At 41.0% G+C, this 19,319-nt stretch overlaps 1 protein-coding gene across 1 annotated transcript in view; it reads left to right on the plus strand.

The window, feature by feature from the left end:
- The window catches only part of ARMC8 (armadillo repeat containing 8), a 111,542-nt gene extending 92,837 nt beyond the window's left edge, over positions 1–18,705 (plus strand). Inside the window, exons 17-22 of the mRNA XM_026018505.2 lie at positions 2,141–2,290; positions 3,328–3,423; positions 8,121–8,216; positions 12,159–12,231; positions 13,676–13,769; positions 18,026–18,705. Coding sequence (XP_025874290.2) covers positions 2,141–2,290; positions 3,328–3,423; positions 8,121–8,216; positions 12,159–12,231; positions 13,676–13,769; positions 18,026–18,059 — 543 coding nt within the window. The 3' untranslated portion in view covers positions 18,060–18,705. The remainder of the gene's footprint in view (positions 1–2,140; positions 2,291–3,327; positions 3,424–8,120; positions 8,217–12,158; positions 12,232–13,675; positions 13,770–18,025) is intronic.
- The last annotated feature ends 614 nt before the right edge of the window (positions 18,706–19,319 follow it).

The raw sequence follows: 19,319 nt of genomic DNA on the forward strand, positions 1-19,319 counted from the left end.
ATGATAGTCACACAGAGAGAGAGAGAGAGAGGCAGAGACATAGGCAGAGGGAGAAGCAGGCTCCATGCACCGGGAGCCTGATGTGGGATTCGATCCCGGGTCTCCAGGATCGCGCCCTGGGCCAAAGGCAAGCGCCAAACCACTGCGCCACCCAGGGATCCCTTTCTTCTAAACTTTGAATCAGCTTTTAGTACTTCTCTTTCTTGAAGCTCTTTCCCGGGACTTTTTTTTTTTTTTTAACCTTACTTTCTACCTAACCCCCCTTTGCAACCTCCTTCTCAGGAAACCCAGTTTCAGTTCCGAGTTTCCAATTCCCTTTACACTTCAGTTTCAGGGACTTCATCTACTCACATGGTTTCAGCTCCCCTTAATAGAAGTTACTTTGAGAAATATACATACCCACACATAATTGTCCCCTGTTCCCCAGGTCTATCACTTAAATGGCCTATGAGACTTCATTTGAAGCCTCCCTGACATGTACAATTTTATTGTTAAAAATTGAATTTATTATCCTACTCCTCAAACCCATATTGACTATTTTATTCTCATCAGTCACTGTATAACCAGCTGCTTTCTTCTCTGTCTACCAAGTGTAAAATCCTGGCATCATTTGTGGTTTAGATCTCTTGACACCAGCCCAGTGCTCTTTTTCTCTCTGCCAAACTGCCTCACATCATTAGGTAACTTGACCTTTTGCATGTTTTAGCTCCTAAATTAAAAATAAGCCTGAGGGCCCCTGGGTGACCCATCTGTTAAGCGTCCAGCTCTTGATTTTGGCTTAGGTCATGATCTCAGGGTTGTGAGATCAAGCCCCATCTTAAGGCTCCGCGTTCAACGAGGAATCCACTTGAGATGCTCTCCCTCTCAAATAAATAAATAAGATCTTAAAAAAAAAAAAAAAAGTTCTTATAAGGCAATATTGATACATTTCTAGTTTACAAGAGATTTTTGTACCAAAAGTTGGTTTATGACTTATTTGGAATTTGCCATGTTTTTCTTTTCTTCAGATGTGTTATTATTAGATTAAGCTGGGGGTAATCTATAATGTATCTAGAAAGGAGAAAAAGGAGCAAAATAGATACCAGCCATCTGAAGTTGCTAGTAGCTTAGATACACTTCCTACCCTTTGGAGAGCTTCCTGTATATAAACTTGCCATATCAACACCTAGTATAGTAGGTTAGGTGTTTTGGTGCCAGTAAAGTTGACAAAACCCACTACTTATTTTCACCCATTAGGGAGTATTTTTAGTCATTCTCAAAATGGGTGGCACAGTATAGTTATTAGTAATAACTTGTTATTAAAATACACAGAAGAAGGGGTGCTTGGGTGGCTTAGTGGGTTAAGCATCTGTTCTCTATCTCAGCTCAAAGTCTTGATCTCAGGGTTGTGAGTGCAAGCCTCACATCGGGTTCTATGCTGGGTGTAGAGCCTACTTTTTAAAAAAAAAAAAGGGTGCAGGGAGGTAACTTGATAACCAGAAACATTTATGAAAAGTAACCAAGCTCATAGATATAGATAGCAGATCAGTGGTTGCCAGAAGAAGCAGGAGATGGGCGGGTGGGAGAAATCGGTGAACCGTTTTATTGTTTGGGCTTTGGGTTTTGTTTTTGTTTTCAGTTTAAATAAATTGAATAATTTTTTTTAAATTTTTTTTTTAATTTTTATTTATTTATGATAGTCACAGAGAGAGAGAGAGAGGCAGAGACACAGGCAGAGGGAGAAGCAGGCTCCATGCACTGGGAGCCTGATGTGGGATTCGATCCCGGGTCTCCAGGATCGCGCCCTGGGCCAAAGGCAGGCGCCAAACCGCTGCGCCACCCAGGGATCCCAATTGAATAATTTTTTTAAAGAATTGATTTGCATGTTTTCTAATTTTTTGTCAAATCTTAAGACTCTCAAGTACCCATGTCAAAAAGTGGTCGTATTCCTTATACAGGAGTATATATAGGAATGTAGTTATCTTTCTCTTCACAGACAGAATTATAGGTAATTAACAGACATCAGAAAAATAATGTGACTTAAATTTAAAGATTATCTGCAGCTTCTGATTGTACTTTGAAAATTGTCAGAGTTACTATCAAAATATAATTTAATAAAGAAAATTAAACATGATTTTTGAAGCTTCTTTAATCCTTTCAGAATATGGCATTTCAAGCTGAACAAAAAATAAAAGCAGATATTTTACGAAGCTTGAGTACTGAACAGCTATTCCGGTTATTATCAGATTCAGATTTGAATGTGCTGATGAAGACATTGGGACTTCTTAGAAATCTCCTCTCTACTCGGCCTGTAAGTACAATCATCCAGGTTTCCATATTAGCTGCCCCTGCATATGCAATATAAAACCTTGCCTTCCCTCACTTCTCCCATCAACATCTGCCAGGAAGTGTGATTCAAATGTTGCCCCCTCCCAGAGAAGTGAGAAGTCGATATCTAGACCTGTCACCACCATAAGTGAACTGAGAGCTGCTTCACCATATAGCTACCTGACCCTCCACTCCCACACTGGTTATTCTGTCTCTCTCTCCTTACTCCATGCTGAATATAAGCTTCCCTTGATTTGTTACTTTATTTTTACTTAGTTTGCTGGCCAGAATGGGTTTTCTTGTCTGCCTCAATTACTTACCCCTGGGGTCTCTGCTTCTTTTCCTTTAGAGAATGCTTCTCAGTGTTACTCCATAGACCAGTTCCCACCCTGCCAACATTTACTGGGTTGACCTCTGAAGATGGCAGTGTGGAGAACAGTGGCTATATGTCAAAGCAGGAGGGACTGAGCCTTTTTCTAGGGTCCCTCTTGTTGTTCCCTAAGCAACAGTATCAGTGGCCTTCAGGTAGATGAAGAAACATGGGTAGTCCCTTTGTGCCTCACTTGTTTTCTGAGCCTTCTTTGTACATTTGTGCCCCAGGGTATTAGTAAATCTGTGTCATATTTTCCATATCTTTGGCTTCTTCCCTTTCCCCATCCATTTTTAAAGTTTTTCTTTAATGTCTTTGGGCTTGAGGATCCCCAGTGACTGACTGTATTCTTAATCAGGTCAAGTCTATGTCCTTCTTAACATATATATATATATATATATATATATATATATATATATATATATATATATAATATACATACACATACACACACACATATACACACATACACATAGAAGGCAAAATGCAGTTTTCTGCTATAATAAACACTATTCTGTGGCATCTACTCCTATATGCCATGATGTTCTCTTTCAAGCAGTTATTGTTTAACTTTTAGAAGCTTTTTGTTCCTTTCTATGGTCTTTTTCTCTGTTCCCTAGATAATTGTGGATTTCCCATTGTTTTTGCAGCATATAGATAAAATAATGAGTACTCATGGAAAGCAAATTATGCAAGCTGTCACCCTTATTCTGGAAGGGGAACATAACATTGAGGTCAAAGAACAGGTATGTGCCCCCCACCACTACGTCCCTTTTTTTTTTGCTGAGGAGTATCTTCTGAATGTCAATAACAAGAAGGATTTTCATTAGGAGTGTCCTGAAATATTCAAATCTGTGAAAGAGTGTTGAGATGGAAGGTACTATAGAGACAAGAAATATTTGAGAAGAAAGATCCTCTACCACCCCTGAAACTGTCTTCAAGAATTCATCCTCCCATAATAGAAGAAAATATTACCAGAGTCTATAATTTCACCCTCTTGTGTCATGCACTATATACTGTCCTTGTCCATAGGGATACTGCCTTTGATCATTCCTAGACTGAATCTACTCTCTAGGATTCATCATCTCCAGGTCTCTATATCCACCATATTCTGAACTAAAATTCCTGCAACACCCTGATAAAATAATCGTCTTATGATGGAATCGCTTTTCATTTTTTAACTCTAATGTATACCTGTTCTTTATTCCTATCTCATACTTCTAGTCCCTTTTTTCTTTTAGTAGGGCAGGTTTAGGGTAGGCATAAAAATACAGAGGCTATGCATTCATCAGGTAACAGTTTGAGAATCACTTTTTTATATTTTCTGGGATTTATTACAGGATTTTTAACATAGGGGCATCCCGGGTAGCTCAGCGATTTAGTGCTGCCTTCAACCCAGGGCCTGATCCTGGAGACCAGGGATTGAGTCCCACGTCAGGCTCCCTGCATGGAGCCTGCTTCTCCCTCTGCCTGTGTCTCTGCCTCTCTCTCTCTCTCAGTCTCTCTCTCTCTCATGAATAAATCAATAAAATCTTAAAAAAAAAAAAAAGGATTTTTAACATAGTATATGTTTTGTTGTAAAAAGAAAAGTCACCTACAAACTTAAGTTTCTAATACAAGATCTGAGGCAATGGTAATGTTCAACTTTCTGACATGGATGTTGGCTACATGATGTGTTCACTTTCAAAATTCATTGAGCTATATACTTCTGTGTGTGGAGGAAGCTTGCCCAAGGTCATCAGTGGAGAGTTGAATCTAGAGTCTGACTTTAGGGCCCATGCTCTGCATTCTCTGTGTTCCTGAGTTATTCTACAGGTTTCAGAAGAACAACCCAGGAAATAAGAGTGGTAGGATATAGGAGCTGTGATTGAATTTGTGAGCAAAAAAGGCAAGAGATTTGACAAGGTGGTTTCAAGATGAACATTTTAGGTGATTTCTCCTAAAATTCAATAATAATCATGTTTTCTGATGAACAAAAATTTAACACAGAAAAATGATAATTCATAGGCATTACTAAAACTAGGTTGAACTTGATCCATTACTGAAACACAACAAAGAGGAAGGTGAATAACTCAAATTATTCTGCCTGGGGGTTCCTGGGTGGCCCAGGTTTGGTCTTGGCTCAGGTTTCAATGTCAGGGTGGTGTTTTCAAGCCCCACGGCAGGTTCCATGTCCAGCTATTTTACTTAAACTATTTTACCTAAAGAGCATAGAAAGGCATTTTGTCTATAAAGACAGCGCACCTAGATAGAATTCCACTAACTTGAGAAGTAAAGCAAGCCGAAAAGGTGAGGCAAGATTTGGATGAGGGCGAAAAGGACCAACAACAGTAATGTGTTCTGGCAGGACTCAAATTATACTCTTTCATACAGATTTTGGGATGGTCTGGAAGTAGGTGGTGATGGGGAGGCTTAAAGTGTCTAGTTGTTAGCTGGAAAAAGAAATAAAAGGCATATAGATTGGACAGGAAGAAATAAAACTATTCCCAGACAACATGAATGCCTATGTAGAAAATGCCATGGACTCATCAGAAAAAGCTAGAACTCCTCAATGAATTAGCCAAGGCCACAATATAGAAAAATCAATTGTATTTTTAATATACCAGCATGAACAAGAATTTGAAATTTTAAAAACACTACCATTTATAGTAGCTCAAAAAAATGAAATACCATATTAAAATGTCATACATTATCCTTTACATATGTTGTTAGATTTGATTTACTGAAATGTATTAAAGGAAGTATCACATCTGTATTCATGAGAGATCCTAATGTATAGTTTTCTTGTGATGTCCTTGTGTGGTTTTGGTACTGATATTTGATTATTGGGATAATGCTCGCCTCAGGAAATAAGGTAAAGGTATTCCCTCTTCAGTTTTCTGTACCTATTTGTGAAGCATTGGTATTCATTCTTTCTTAAATTTTGGTAGAATGTACCAGTGAAGCAATCTGGAACCTTATGTTTCTTTTGTGAAAAGGTGTTTAAGCTAAAAACCATTTATTTTATGGAAATAGGAGTACTCAGGTTATCGATTTCTTTTTGAGTAAACTTTGGTATTTTGTGTCCTTCAGGAATTTGTCCATTTCATCTTTTCAAATTTATTAACATGAAATTGTTCATAATACTCTCATCTTTTTAAAGTCTATAGTGTTCTTTGCAGTATCCTCTCTTTTGTTCTTTATATTGGTAATTTCTTTTTTCTTCATCAGTCTGGCTACAGGTTTATCAGCTTTGTTTTTGTTGTTGTTGTTGTTGTTGTTTTTTATCTTTTCAGAGAAGCAGCTTTTAGTTTCATTGATTTTTTTCCCCCACCCTGTTTTGCTTTTCTATTTCTTGATTTCAGGGATTGGCAAACTGTTTCCACAAAGGACAAGATAAATATTTTAAGTTGTGTAGGCCTTTCAGTCTCTGTGGCAACTACTCAGCTGTGCTGTGCTAGCCTGAAAGTAGCTATAGATAATAAACAAATAGACATGGCTATCTTCCAGTAACATTCTACTTACCAAACAGGGAGTGGGTTGGGTTTGGTCCATAGGCCGTAATTTGCCAATCCCTACTCCATCATTAGTTTCCAGTTCACATGAGTGTTTGTGTGAGGGTGGATATGTGTGTGTGTAGCTTTTCTCTATGTTCCCTGCTTATATGTTAAATTGGCTTGGGCCAAGGTTTGTGGGGCTTCAAAACAGAACTGTAGCTCACTCTGCCATGCTGTTCAGGCCTGAGGATGCACGAGTATTCTAAAACTCCAAGAAGGGGAATCACTTGCCTATCTTGATGAACAAGTTTTACTGAGAAGTATTTCATGAAGTCCCCCTCATATTCTGTCTTAGTGGGTAAGAGAGTACAGATCACTCTTCCCTAGACAAGGCTAAAGAGGTTTGTCACTCCTTCCTCTTCCCAGAAATGCCTATGTCATGAAGCTAGAGTCCAAACCTCTTTATCCCCCTGGCTGTCCCCTCAGTCCTAAGAAATTCAGGGTGTTAAACCTGCCAAGATTTCTAACAGGCTCACATGTACCAGCTCACTTTGAAATCTGGCATCTTCCTCAGGGTGTCTCTCTCCTACATCTGGGGCATATCAAGGTCCCCTGTCATGACTTTAGTGCCCTAGAATGGTCTCCCAGTCCCTACTCAAGCCTTGAATCGTACATTGCGTTTTCTATGTCTCCTATATCCCAGAGGCAGCCTTTGTTGTTGTTGTTGTTGTTGTTGTTGTTGTTGTTGTTGTTGTTGCTGTTGTTCAAACCTCAGGACTCACCTCCTAATCAATGTATTAATCTAGGAAGAATAAGACCACACACTCTTTACATTTGAGGCTTTAGGCCATAGTAAGAAAATACTCCTATCAATTAGCTATAATCTGCAAGCTTAATTAGCTTAAGTCTATTAAAAGAAAGGTTAAATTTGGAGAAAATTACTTGAATTTAGACCTCATTCCCACTCCTCATCACTTTCTTTGAGTGGTTCCTTACTGTGCTCCAGGTCTCAGTGTCGCTTCCTCCAAGAAGCCTTCCCTGACCTTCGCAGCATTAAGCAAGTGCACTTCATGCTTTCTCGGTTCTGTTTTTCCTCTGTCCCACAACAGTGAAATGTAATTGTGCGACCGCTTCAAAGCTAGGTAGTGTGTCTTATTCCTGTCTCACCCTGATGCCCTGCAGAGTGCATGCACATTGTAGGTGCTCAGTAAATGTTTGTTGAATTGCAAAGACTGACACTGGCTCGGTATCCTTTCCACTGTCATTTTACCTTACTTTAAACATTGCCCTCCTGTTGGTCTGGCTGTGAAACTCCCAACAACTGACAAAAGAGTCCCTTCCTCCAGTACCAGTGTGGTGATTATCTTCATATTATCTTCATATTCAGTTGGACAGGCTCCCTCCAGTCTCATTAGGTCAAGCTGGACTAAGCTCCTTCACACATTTACCTTACCTTTCTGTTCCTCTGATCAGGTTTTAAAAAGTCAAGAAGTCCTAAATGCATGTGGCTAGTGAACCAAGGTCCAGGCCTTGGAGAGGGAGAGAGGGAAGTTGCAGCACCTATGATGCTTCTACCAGAGACTGTGTTTTTGAAGAAATCTTGTTGGGTTAGGAACAAGAGCTTCTCTTAGAAATGAAAATTTCAAGAAAATAACAATTCTCATTTTCCCTTTGATTGATGTGATAGCATGAGCTATAAGACATGGCTGCCTTTACCCAATGATGGATTATGCCCTTATCCCCCCAAAAAACTACTGGTGTTTGGGTTCTCTTTTGCCTAAGGTAGACTTTTGCGAGATGTGGTTACTTTTGTTGCCAGTGATGTCAGGAGATAAGAAATCAGAGCATTCAGAGTGGAACCTATGAGAATCCACATACTTCAGACAGAAATTGCCCAAGTTCTTGAGAGAGCTTGCGTCTGGGGACTTCAGAGCGTTCCTGATCACCGGCCCTTTCTTCTTTTCCAGACACTGTGCATCCTAGCCAACATAGCAGATGGGACAACAGCAAAAGAACTTATTATGACCAATGACGACATCCTGCAGAAAATCAAGTATTACATGGTAGGCCTTTGTCCCTTTCACTGCTCTCTATTAGCTGCAATTAGAAGGCTCAAAACAAATTGTGCAGAGATTAAAAAAGGAATAGACTACTCTGTAACAGATCCAAGGAACTCTCTTTCATCCTCAAGAAAAACAGACAAGAAGGCCTTGAAGTTTGTGCCATTTTGGCAGTATTACCACCCATTCATCACCCCATACCCAACCTTCGTTGTCTCCTGATTGCCTCCTCCTTGGTTGGCAAGTGAAGACTTGGCCTCTTGGTTTTCTTTCAGTGCCTCCAAATCCCTGCCTTCTTCTCAAGGCTTCTATCCAATGTAAATGAGCTCCTTTGGCACCTCTGGCACTTGTTCTTTGATTTGACCTGTTTGCTTGCAAACACAATCTGCTACCTATTTGCAGACACCTCAGCCAACCTACTGCCATGGCCATCCAATGAATATTGTTATCACCAGAAATTGCCCTTTGGCAAATCTGGCAATCATTTCATTCTGTCAGTGTCTCCAAGCAAAATCTTAGTTGTGGGTGAACTTGTCTTCTTTTTGCCTATCAATAACTGCATAGAAAGGCACAGAACCAGGTTGATGGATTTTGTATTAATTTCTTGTTTACAAAACCCCTGTGGGTTTTGTGATTCTCCATTATGCTGACACCTCCATTCTCCATGAGAATGGGTTCTTCTCCTTCTTTAAACCTCACCTTTTTTATCCCTCATCTCTCTTAGTGGTGACGTCACCTTTTGTTTTATTAAGAGAATAGAAGCCATAATCCTTCAGTGGCTCCCTGTTGCACCTTGAATAATATCCATATCCCTCTGTGATGGCCTGTGAAGTCCTGTATGATATGGGTTACCATATCTCCAACTCCTCTCATTCCCCTCTTACCTTTGTTCATTACACTGACCTCCTGTTCCTTGAAAATGCCATGCATGTTCTTTCCTGACTTAGGACCTTTGCACATGCAGGCTCATCTGTGTGGAACACTTTTCTCCATGCTCTTTCATGGCTTGCCTTCTCCCCTCTCAGATCTCAGCTCAACTGACACTTCTTTGTGGGCTTTTAATATATATAGATTATTCTTTGTTACTGCATTCTGTTCCCTTCAGAGCAGTAGCTCCGTTATAGTGATACATATATGTATATTTGTGTGCCTGAGTGTAAGTTCCATGATGGCAAAGCTCTATGGGTTTTGTGCACATTTTTGTATCTGTCATCTTGGACAATGCATGGCCTTTAGTATGTGCTCAATAAATAATTGTTGAATGAAAACCTTACTGTTTCAACCAGGAACTCCCTTCTTTCCAATATCAGATCCACATAGCATCTCTAATCTTTTCAAAGTTGCTCTTAATTTCTCATATCCACGGAGATACACCTATTTTGTGCTGCTTTTCATAGCCAGACTTCTTAAAAGCATCTTCTGCACATGCTGTCTCCTTCCTTACCTCTAAATTCATTTTAACCCCTTTCATCTGGCCTCCATTCTGATCACTCAACTGAAACTTCTCTGCTTGAGGGAACCACTGACCTCCATGATGCCAAATCCAAAGGACAGTTTTCTCTCCTAATCTCACCTCACTTAGAGCAGCCTTCAACACAGCTGACCATTTCTTCCTCCTGGAAACATTCTTTTCTCTCCTATATGCTCTCCTGAGCTCTGTGATTTTTGTTGCACAATGGCATTTTCTAGGGAAAGAGATGGCTTCAAAGATGGTTGTCTTGTCCCTTTCAAGATTCTGATTTAATAGGTCTGGGTTATAGCCTGGGCCTCAGGGTTTTTTAAAGTTCCCCAGGCAGTTTTTATGTACAGCTCAAGTTGGGAACCACTGGTTTAGGAGCATCTCATCAACTCCTATGGCTTTTACTAGCATCTCTGCTTTTTTGGTTTCTGGGTTCTGGTCTAGTAGTCAGTTTTGGTAAATAAAATAGGCATTACAGTTTTTACGCTTTCCATAGTATGAAACCTACAAAACACAACCACAGTAATGATTACTGACCTTCAAAAGCCATGACAATAAGCTTTCATGATGGTACTTTCAGCTCTACAAATGCTGGTTCTTTTCTTAATGGAGGTAAAGGGTAGAGAAGCAAGGTAAGAGAGTCACATGAAGGGTATACCTTCCAGTATACCTTCCAGTCCTGTCTTCTGAACCCTGGTCTCCTGTCCTCCTGCTTACTTTACATCTCCTGTCTGATGCTTCCTAAAGTTGATGTTCAAAAATACCTCCTCTAAACCTAAATTTCTTCTCTCCTGTTCTTTCCCATCTCAGTACAGTGGCTCTGCCATCTATCCTGTTGCTCAAATCTGGGAGTCCATCTTGATTTCTCTAGCTCTTTCACCTCATTAGTCTGATTTAGCAGCAGGTCCTGTCAGCCCTTCCTCCAAACCTAGTCTGGATTCTGTTTGTTTCTTTATATTACCACTGCCCTCACCCTGGACCAAGGCATAGCATATCATGCTTGATTGACCCTAATATCCTTCTAGACCCCTCTGCAGTGTCACACAGAATGTAAATCAGATCTTCACCTTCCTTCACCTTCACCTTCCACTGCTTAAATCCTTCAGGAGCTTCCTGTCAATTCAGAGCAAAATCTTAAGTCCTATTTCTGGCCTACAAGGGCCCACAATTTTCCCTGAACTAATATTGCTCCACTTTGCCTTCTCAATATGTGTGAACTCTACAGATACTTCTTACCTCAGACCTTTTCAGGAACCTTCCCTTCCTCTCACCAGAACCCTTGCTCTTTACACACCTTCTTATCCTTTAAGTCTCTGCTTAAATGTTGCCTCCTCCAGAAAACTTTTCTGTGCTTTCTACCTAAATTATGTTCCTACCCCTCCAACTCTCCAGTTTTCTCCCCAGCAATTTGTTTCCAAAAAAGATGTATTGAATGAACTTATACATTGCAAAGACTTATTTTTGTACTATATAATAAGTTCATTTATTCAACAAATACCTATTCATGACCTGAGTCTGAGATATTGATAAGTTTTGTTCTGTTTTGTCTTTGTAGAGGCCAAACTGGGCATCTCTTTCAAAGTCTTGACAGGTGAAAAGAAAAAAGAATCACCAGCCATAGACTTCTAGTGAAGGAAGCCACATCTACTTCTTGTCTCTGCATAGTTGAGATAGTCCTATATGGCAAAAGAAGTCTATCTCATCCTTTAAGAAACTGTTGAGCACATTATGCCACTGATATTTTCCCAGATATGCATTGTATTTAAAAGTACTGGGGAGTTCTTTTAAATTGACCAATAGGAAAATCATCTGTAGATATTGTTTTACTATTGAGTCATCTGTTATGTAGGAGAAAGTACTCTGTATGGCTTAAACAAAAGTGGTTATATTTTCAGTTCGTAAAGAAAAATAAGAATTGTGTTTCAGGAGAATAGGAGGCTCCTTAATAATAGTAGCAACATTGGATGAATCAAATAAAGACTCAGGTTTGGGGGGACATATCCCCCCCCCATAAGAATCTTTTACTTTTAAGAATAATACTCTTGGAAGAGTAATTTGAATCAGATAATCAATAGCTGAATACCAAAGGCACATTCATCCAATTTGTTGGCCACTGGTGATCTGAAAGTTTCCTGGTATGGATCAAGCACAGCCTAAGTCTAAAGCACAGACCTATGCTATGCCAGTATTTCTGTGTGCATGGATAGAGTGATAATTTGCAAACTACACTTATAGCCTTTAGGTACTTTGTTAGGCCTATCAGAGGGTTTCTAACCTAAACCCCAGTTTACCAGATTTCCCACCATCCTCTTGTCTTTAGCACAACCTGTTCACCCATTATTGCTAACTTTGTGGCCCCTGAGGACAAGTGAGTTTGAGGACCCTGCTTCACACTTTTAGCCTATTGGAATTGCCTATGGTATGTTATAAAATAATTCTTCAAATCAGATTACCTCCATATTTTTTTCTTTTTCTGCATCAAACAGGGTCATTCACATGTGAAACTGCAGCTTGCCGCTATGTTTTGTATATCAAACCTCATATGGAATGAAGAGGAAGGTAAGAGATTGGTGAGATTTGTTCTGAGGAAAATTATGGGAGGGAAAGCAGCAGATGCCCCTGAGATCCAAGATGTAGGCATTACTTAGCAGGTCCTGAGCATCCAACCAAGTCACCTTGGTATAAGAGTCCATGGGACTAGCCTGAGTTGGCTGGACAGTTAACAATGAGCTCCACCTTGCAGTTAACAGTGCAGCAGATTATAGAGGATGGGGGTAAAAGAGACCCTAGAGAAATAAATGGCAGTCCATGCTCTTGGGAGAGCTAAGGAGGAGTTTCGGAGCGGGGGGGGGGGGGGGGGGGGGTGGATGTACTTGAAGAAGATAACAGGTGAGTATGGATGGCCAGGTTGGTCTTTGATTGTGTGCAGAGGAACCACATGGATGGACTACAGGCACATAAGCTTAATGGAGAAGAGGGTGCATTGGTGAGAAATGAGAAATACACTGTGACTACCGAAGCAGCCAGTCTATAAGGTGACCTCTATGGATCAGAGATTGTCCACCTTGACTGCATATTAGAGTCACCTGAGGATTTTTGCACCAGACCAATTTAATCAGAATTTTGGGGGTGAGAGGTTGTAGGCATTTTTTTTTTTTAACTCCCCAGGTGATTCCAATGTATAGCCAAGGTAGCAAACATGTAAAAGAGCAGTGGTTCTCAGTACTGGGTTGACTGCTTAAGAATCATCTGGGGAACTTTTTAAAATGCAGATTTCTGGTTTTCACACCTAGAGATTTTGGTTCATTGGGTCTTGGGGAGATCAATGCATGGGTGAATCACTGCAGGTTCTTCTCGGGGAGGAAAGACTCCAAGAGTCTTTATTATTTATTATTATTATTATTCTACCCAGCAGCTGTGTCTAGAACAAAGTAGAAGGAGGAGAAATTGTATTCAACATAGAGGCCTAGAAACCAAGTACCATCCAGGTGCCAGGGAAACAAAGCCACCCTCAAGGAGGTCCTAGTCTAGTTGGAAGATAGGAAGAGTGGTATGAAGTTGGAACTGCCACATACTAAGAGGCAGCAGGAGTACTGGGAGGATAAAGAAGGTTGGAAGAGAATAGAAGGGGGGAAATAAGATCTGTCTGGAGTAGGAAGAGCCTGGCTTGTTATGTCCAGACAGAAGAGATCAAGATGGGGCCAATGGCAGAGGGCCTTGTGCCCTACTGAGGAATCTGACCTTGACCCTGTAGTCCATGGAGAAATTAATCTATTAGCAGAACCCAGGATGGACTGCAGGAAGGAGAGTCAAGGAGCAGAGAGACCAGTTAGAACATTGTTGGAGGTTCTGAGCATGAGAGGATCCAACTTCATTGGGGACAGGGGAATAGAAGGGTGGCAGAGTAAAGGACTCTGGTAAAGCTCTAGATTGTTGATTGTATATCAAGCAGAGCAACTGCCTGGGTCATGTTCCCAGTAACCTGATAGCTTTAATCTCCTAGGTTCACAAGAACGCCAGGATAAATTACGGGACATGGGCATCGTAGATATTCTACACAAACTGAGTCAGTCACCAGATTCAAACCTTTGTGACAAGTGAGTATCAAAGTAAAAGGGCCTTGCTTTGGGGTATGTTGGATTCTTTTATGAAAGGGTTTTGCTTGCTTAGTTATTTACATTGCCAAACTTAAGATCTTTTAGATTGTTGAATTCCCTTCTTAACTTCTATGAGCCAGCTGTGTGACTTGAGTTAGAGATAAGCTAATTAGCAAATTATTAAAGATTCTCATCTTGCTGTGAGTTAACATGAACCTAAGCCATCTTAGTGTATATGTGAAGAGGATCCAGGGATCATTTTCTTGACATTTAAGTAAAAAGGAAGGCCAACAATAAAAACATCCGTTATCTCAAAATTTCACTGAGCACTTGCCTTGTGCCACCTGGCCTGGCTGCTGAGAATACGGCAGTGACCACTGAGAGGTTCTTGTCCTTACCATTTACTGGGAGAGGCAAGAATCATAATCAGAGATTCCTCTACCCTCTGAATGGCTAAAACTGTTCTTCCTAGCTGTGTACATGCCCTCCTACCATAGCCTTCACTCTATAGCTCAGTCTCAAGGTCCCCTCCCCCTCTACCCTGCTTCCTGCTCCAGGCACACCTGCCTCTTGCAGTATCACATCTTCATGCATTTATACATTCTATTCCTTCTGATTTGCCATCCCAGTCCCCTCTCTGAATTCCTTCATTCACTCAGCAGGATATATATTTTTTTAATAATAACCTTTATCAGGCACTGTTCTAGGCATTGGAGATAAAATGATGAATAAAATTGATGAAGTCCTTGCCTTTGTGAAAGTTAAGGTCTAGTATAGGAGACAGTGATAAACAAATGAATATGTAATATGATAGCAGATAATGAGAGGTACTATGAAGAAAAAGAAAAAGATGAAGAAATGAAGAATAAGAAAGTTTCTTCTCATACAACTGACAAGTAAAGGCCTTGACCAGTAAAGGCCTCTGCAGAAGTGACATTTGATCAAAGACCTGGATGAAATGAAATAGTTCGCCAGGCAGATGTTCAGAAGAAGAGTATTCCAGGCAGATAAGACAGTGAGTGCAAGGCTCTGAGACAGGAATGAGCTTGGCATGTTCAGGGAAACAACAGGAAGACCAGTAGAGCTGCAAAAAAGTAAATGAGGGGTAGGGTGGTAATAAGTCGACTCCAGGGGGCAGTGGAGAGCAAGTGAAATGTCTTGTAGGCCATAGTAAGGACTTCGGATTTTATTCAGAGTTTAGTAAGTCATTGGAGAGTTTTGAGCAGAGACCCTGTCTGACTTGGATTTGTGCCAAATCACTCTGGTGGCTGTGTAGAGAATCACCTGCGCAAGAACGGAAGCAGGAAGAGCAGGTCAAGGCTATTACAGTCATACAGGTAAGAGATGAGGGTCGTAGTGATAGAGGTATTGAGGTCAGATTCATGATTTAATCTAAAGATAGAGACAATAGGATTTGCTCGGGGATTTAATGTGTAGGATGTTAAAGAGAAGAAAGGAAAATGCCTAGAGTTTTAGCCTGAGCAACTGGATTGGGTGTTGCCATTTACCAAGATAATGAGGAATACAGGAAAAGTGGGTTGGGGTAGGGAGAATCAAGGGTTCTTCTTTGGACATGCCAAATTTCAGATACTATTAAATATTCAAGGGACTTCTCAGGATAGTGGGGCTGAGGGTATAAACTAGGATGGTATATAAAGCTATGGAACTGGATGAAGTCACCTAAGGAAAGTAAGAGAGAGGAAAGAAGACAGGAGGGCTAAGGACTATGCTCTGGTGCCCTCCAACATTTAGGGGAAAATGAAAAAGATCTAGCAAAGGAAATGAAGAAACAACCGGTAAGGCAGGGAGAGACCGAGGCATAGGAGATGTCCTGAAAGCAAGGGAAGAGAATGCCTGAACATTAGCTATTTATCCTTCAAAACTCAGATCAGGGGGATCCCTGGGTGGCTCAGCAGTTTGGCGCCTGCCTTCAGCCCAGGGCGTGATCCTGAAGTCCCAGGATCGAGTCCCACATCAAACTCCCTGCATGGAGCCTGCTTCTCCCTCTGCCTGTGTCTCTGCTTCTCTCTCTCTCTCTCTCTCTCTCTCTCTCTCTCTGTCTCTCATGAATAAATAAATAAAATCTTAAAAAAAAAAATCAGATCAGGTTGTCACCTTCTCCAAAAGGTCTTGCCTGATTCATTCATTCTCCACCCTAGGCTTTGTCAGGAGACCCCTTCTGCCAGGGACTTCTGTGGCACCCATAGGACATACCACACTGTGTCATGGCTGTCAGCTCACTTGTCTGCCCCACTGAAGGGAAAAGGCACTAGGTAGTTGCACCTCAAGTAAATGGCTGTGCCAGATTCTGGAGCATATAGAGTGGGCTGGCTACAATGAAGCTGGCCATCCAGTGGGTTAAAAAAGACAAATCCCCCAAATAATTGCAGCCCAGGGCTGCTGCTCAGGTGAGTGTCCCATCAAAAGCAAGTGAAAGCCAGGGACCTGCAGAAGGCTGGATTTGAGCTGTACTTTGAGGACTGGCACCTGTGCCTTCACCTCCACAGCAGTAGTAGCTGTTTTTGACTTAAATGGTAGCCTCTGTCAGCCCGTCTCTCCTGGTTGAGGGCCAGATCATTCCCTGGGTTTCTTTTCTCACATTTGTCCAGAAATGAAAGTAGTTCTACACAAAATCATTTTTGGGATGACCTAGAACACTAGAAGAGGCCTCACTAGCAGGATGTACAGTAGTTTTGAGCCCTGGCTTACATGGCTTAGATCAGTCTAATGCTATTGCCCCATATTTGTATGGCAAATAAGTTTTCAGCAATTCTTAAACTGCATTAAAAGAATCAAGGGCTGAGCTACCCTACCTAGTCTATCTAAGGAAAGATAATCTTCCCTCTAGAACCATCCATCTGAAAGACTGCTTAGATATTCAGAGATAGCAGGGACATAATAAAGTCATGGTCTCTGAGGTCCAATATAACAAATAGAGATAGTCCCTGAGAAAGATTCAGAAGGAGTCTGAATTGGTAGTTCTCATTTTATTCAAAACCCTCATGTGGACCTTCCCACCATGGCACAGTGGAGTCCATTACCTAAAGAAGACCTCTCTCAGGTTCCTTCTGTCTTTAAGGCTTTGTGATCCTTTGACTTTCAAACACTTACAGATAAGGAGCTATTGCCAACAAGCCTTTCCACCTCAGCCTCAGAGGGCTTTGGGATTGTGAGGTGAGGTAGATGGTCATTAAAGGATACCCTGTGGTATCATTCATCAGCTTATTTCTGTAGGAAAATGACTTTGTAAAACCCACTCACTCATAACTCAGAGATCATCTGTATGGGGCTTTCCATTTTGATGGATTAGACTATTTGCAGTTACTATAGTTATAGAATCTTAGATAATTGCAAGAACATCCCTTAATATGCACTTTAAAGAGTGTAGGTCATACCCATTACTTCACTACAGAGACTGCACTTGGGTTCAGCTTATTGCATGCCCAGTCTACCTTGGCTTACTTTCATCTGCTAGTAGTAACTGAACATTTTAGCCATTTCTTTCCATAACTTAACAGGGGAGACCATTGCTAACACCTGACTTCCTGATTCCCACAATTGTAGCCTCTTGAGAAACTGCCAAGTTCATGATTGGAGTAGTAAAGGAGGCCTCCTCAGTCCGAGGAAGACACTTTTACAAGGATCAGAATGAGTGAGACCACTGCTCACATCACAAGTGTTATTCTCCAACTAGCTACCTTCCTCCCCAACCACCCTAACAACCCACATCCTGTGCCGGTCTGTGTGAGCGGGCATGATGAGAAGAAAGAAATGAAACTATAGCCTCCTTCCTCAATTTGAAGACGTTTGAATCATGAGACAGCCATGGGTCCTGAGCTGTAGGCCCCCTTTGCACCTTCTAATCAGCACCTGAATGCCTCTCCATGGGTCAGTTTTCCTCTTAGCTTCCCAGTACCCTGAGTGTCCTCCCCCACGTCCTGCAGCACCAGCTAAAAATCTGCAGGCAATAGAAGAATTCCAGATCTATTGTGGCAATAGGTCAAGGACAAAGGGAAACTACAGAATGTCACTGCAGCAGGTATAAGGACAAGAGCAACCTCAGGAAGAGGAAAGTAGCCAGCATAGGTTTGAAGTTATCTGCTGACCACAGATCTCTGCCCCTTATGGTAGTCATCCAGCTGGGCTCACCCCATTGGGGGATCTTTTTAGATTCCAAATTACCATCTTTGAGACACAGGGGTTTTGCCTGAATTACACTTCTGAGATGATGGCTAACGGGAACTTTGTGATTTCAGGGCAAAGATGGCACTGCAGCAGTACCTGGCGTGATGGGAGCGCCCTGGGCACCTGCAAGCATCCCACATCCTTGTTAAAGGAAGTACAGGAACTAGCCTCATTTGATTCCTTCTATTTGCACAAGTCACCTTGGACTGCAGGGAGCTGTTTTGCAAAAGCAATTTGGTAGGCTTAGATCTCAAATTCATCTTGAGAACATTTTTTTGAGGTAGTAATTTCCTCAAAGGACTATTGTGTTTGTTTTGTTTTTTTCTGAGCTACCTGGACTCTTTATTAGAACAATCAATCATTTTCCTTTGGACCTACAATTTTTTGCCTATGCTGCAGCCACTTTGTGAGTAAGAATGAATGTGTCTCTGCACACAGAGGTGTGTGTGTGTGTGTGTGTGTGTGTGTATGTGTGTGTGCGCGTGTGCACGTGGGTCAAAATGAATGGGTGTGTGTGTGAGGGATACCTCAAATTTTTCTTTTCTTATTTTGTGTGAAAATCTCTTTTCTACAGATTTTCCAGGGTTTAAGCATTGCTTGCTGTATAAAAAACTTTACTGAATTATATACAGTTTGAATGAAATGTTATTTTAAAAACAAAACAATTGTTAAGTGTTCCATAAAGGTTATGTTGAATTTTGGTCAGATGAATATTTGTAAGTAAAAAAATATATGCATTTCTGAACCTCAACTTACATAGATTTTCTTTATAAAAAAAAAAAAAAAACCACAAAAAAAAAAAAAAAAAGAAAGAAAGAAAAAGAAAAAAGGTTGGCTGTAGTTGGCCTGAATAACAGGCATGATATATGGTGCTGTGCAAAATAGTAAGCTAGCATCTTACTGCCGTCAATATCAGCAGGTACAGAGCCTCTTTTCAGCCTAATTCAATAAGCTCTCAGGCTTCCAAGTCAGATGGACAGGGTGGAGTGGAGTGAGGCAACAAATTCACCATAGGATTTTTGAACTATCAAGGGGAAATAGAACTACTGATAGTGAAAGCCCAGCCCTGACTCTGGCAGGCTACACATGACCGGAACCGGGCACCAAGAGCCTCCCAACTGCCCTAAATCCTGTCATTGGTGTAGCAATATCTGGCAGGATTTAGAGCCAGTCATGGAACCTTATGCTCAAACTAAAATAGGTCATCACTTCTGGAAACAAAGTCCGATCACCTTGTGCTTCCTGAAACAGCATATATCACTGTGAAACTAAAGAATACTCTACAGACTCATCTGTAGAAAGAAGCAAAGAACAGGATAGTTTAGAAAGCTGTTTTTCTCTTAGCTATACTCAGCTAATTCTACT

This window comes from Vulpes vulpes, chromosome 11 (genome assembly GCF_048418805.1).
Source record: "Vulpes vulpes isolate BD-2025 chromosome 11, VulVul3, whole genome shotgun sequence".
Classification (NCBI taxonomy): Eukaryota; Metazoa; Chordata; class Mammalia; order Carnivora; family Canidae; genus Vulpes; species Vulpes vulpes.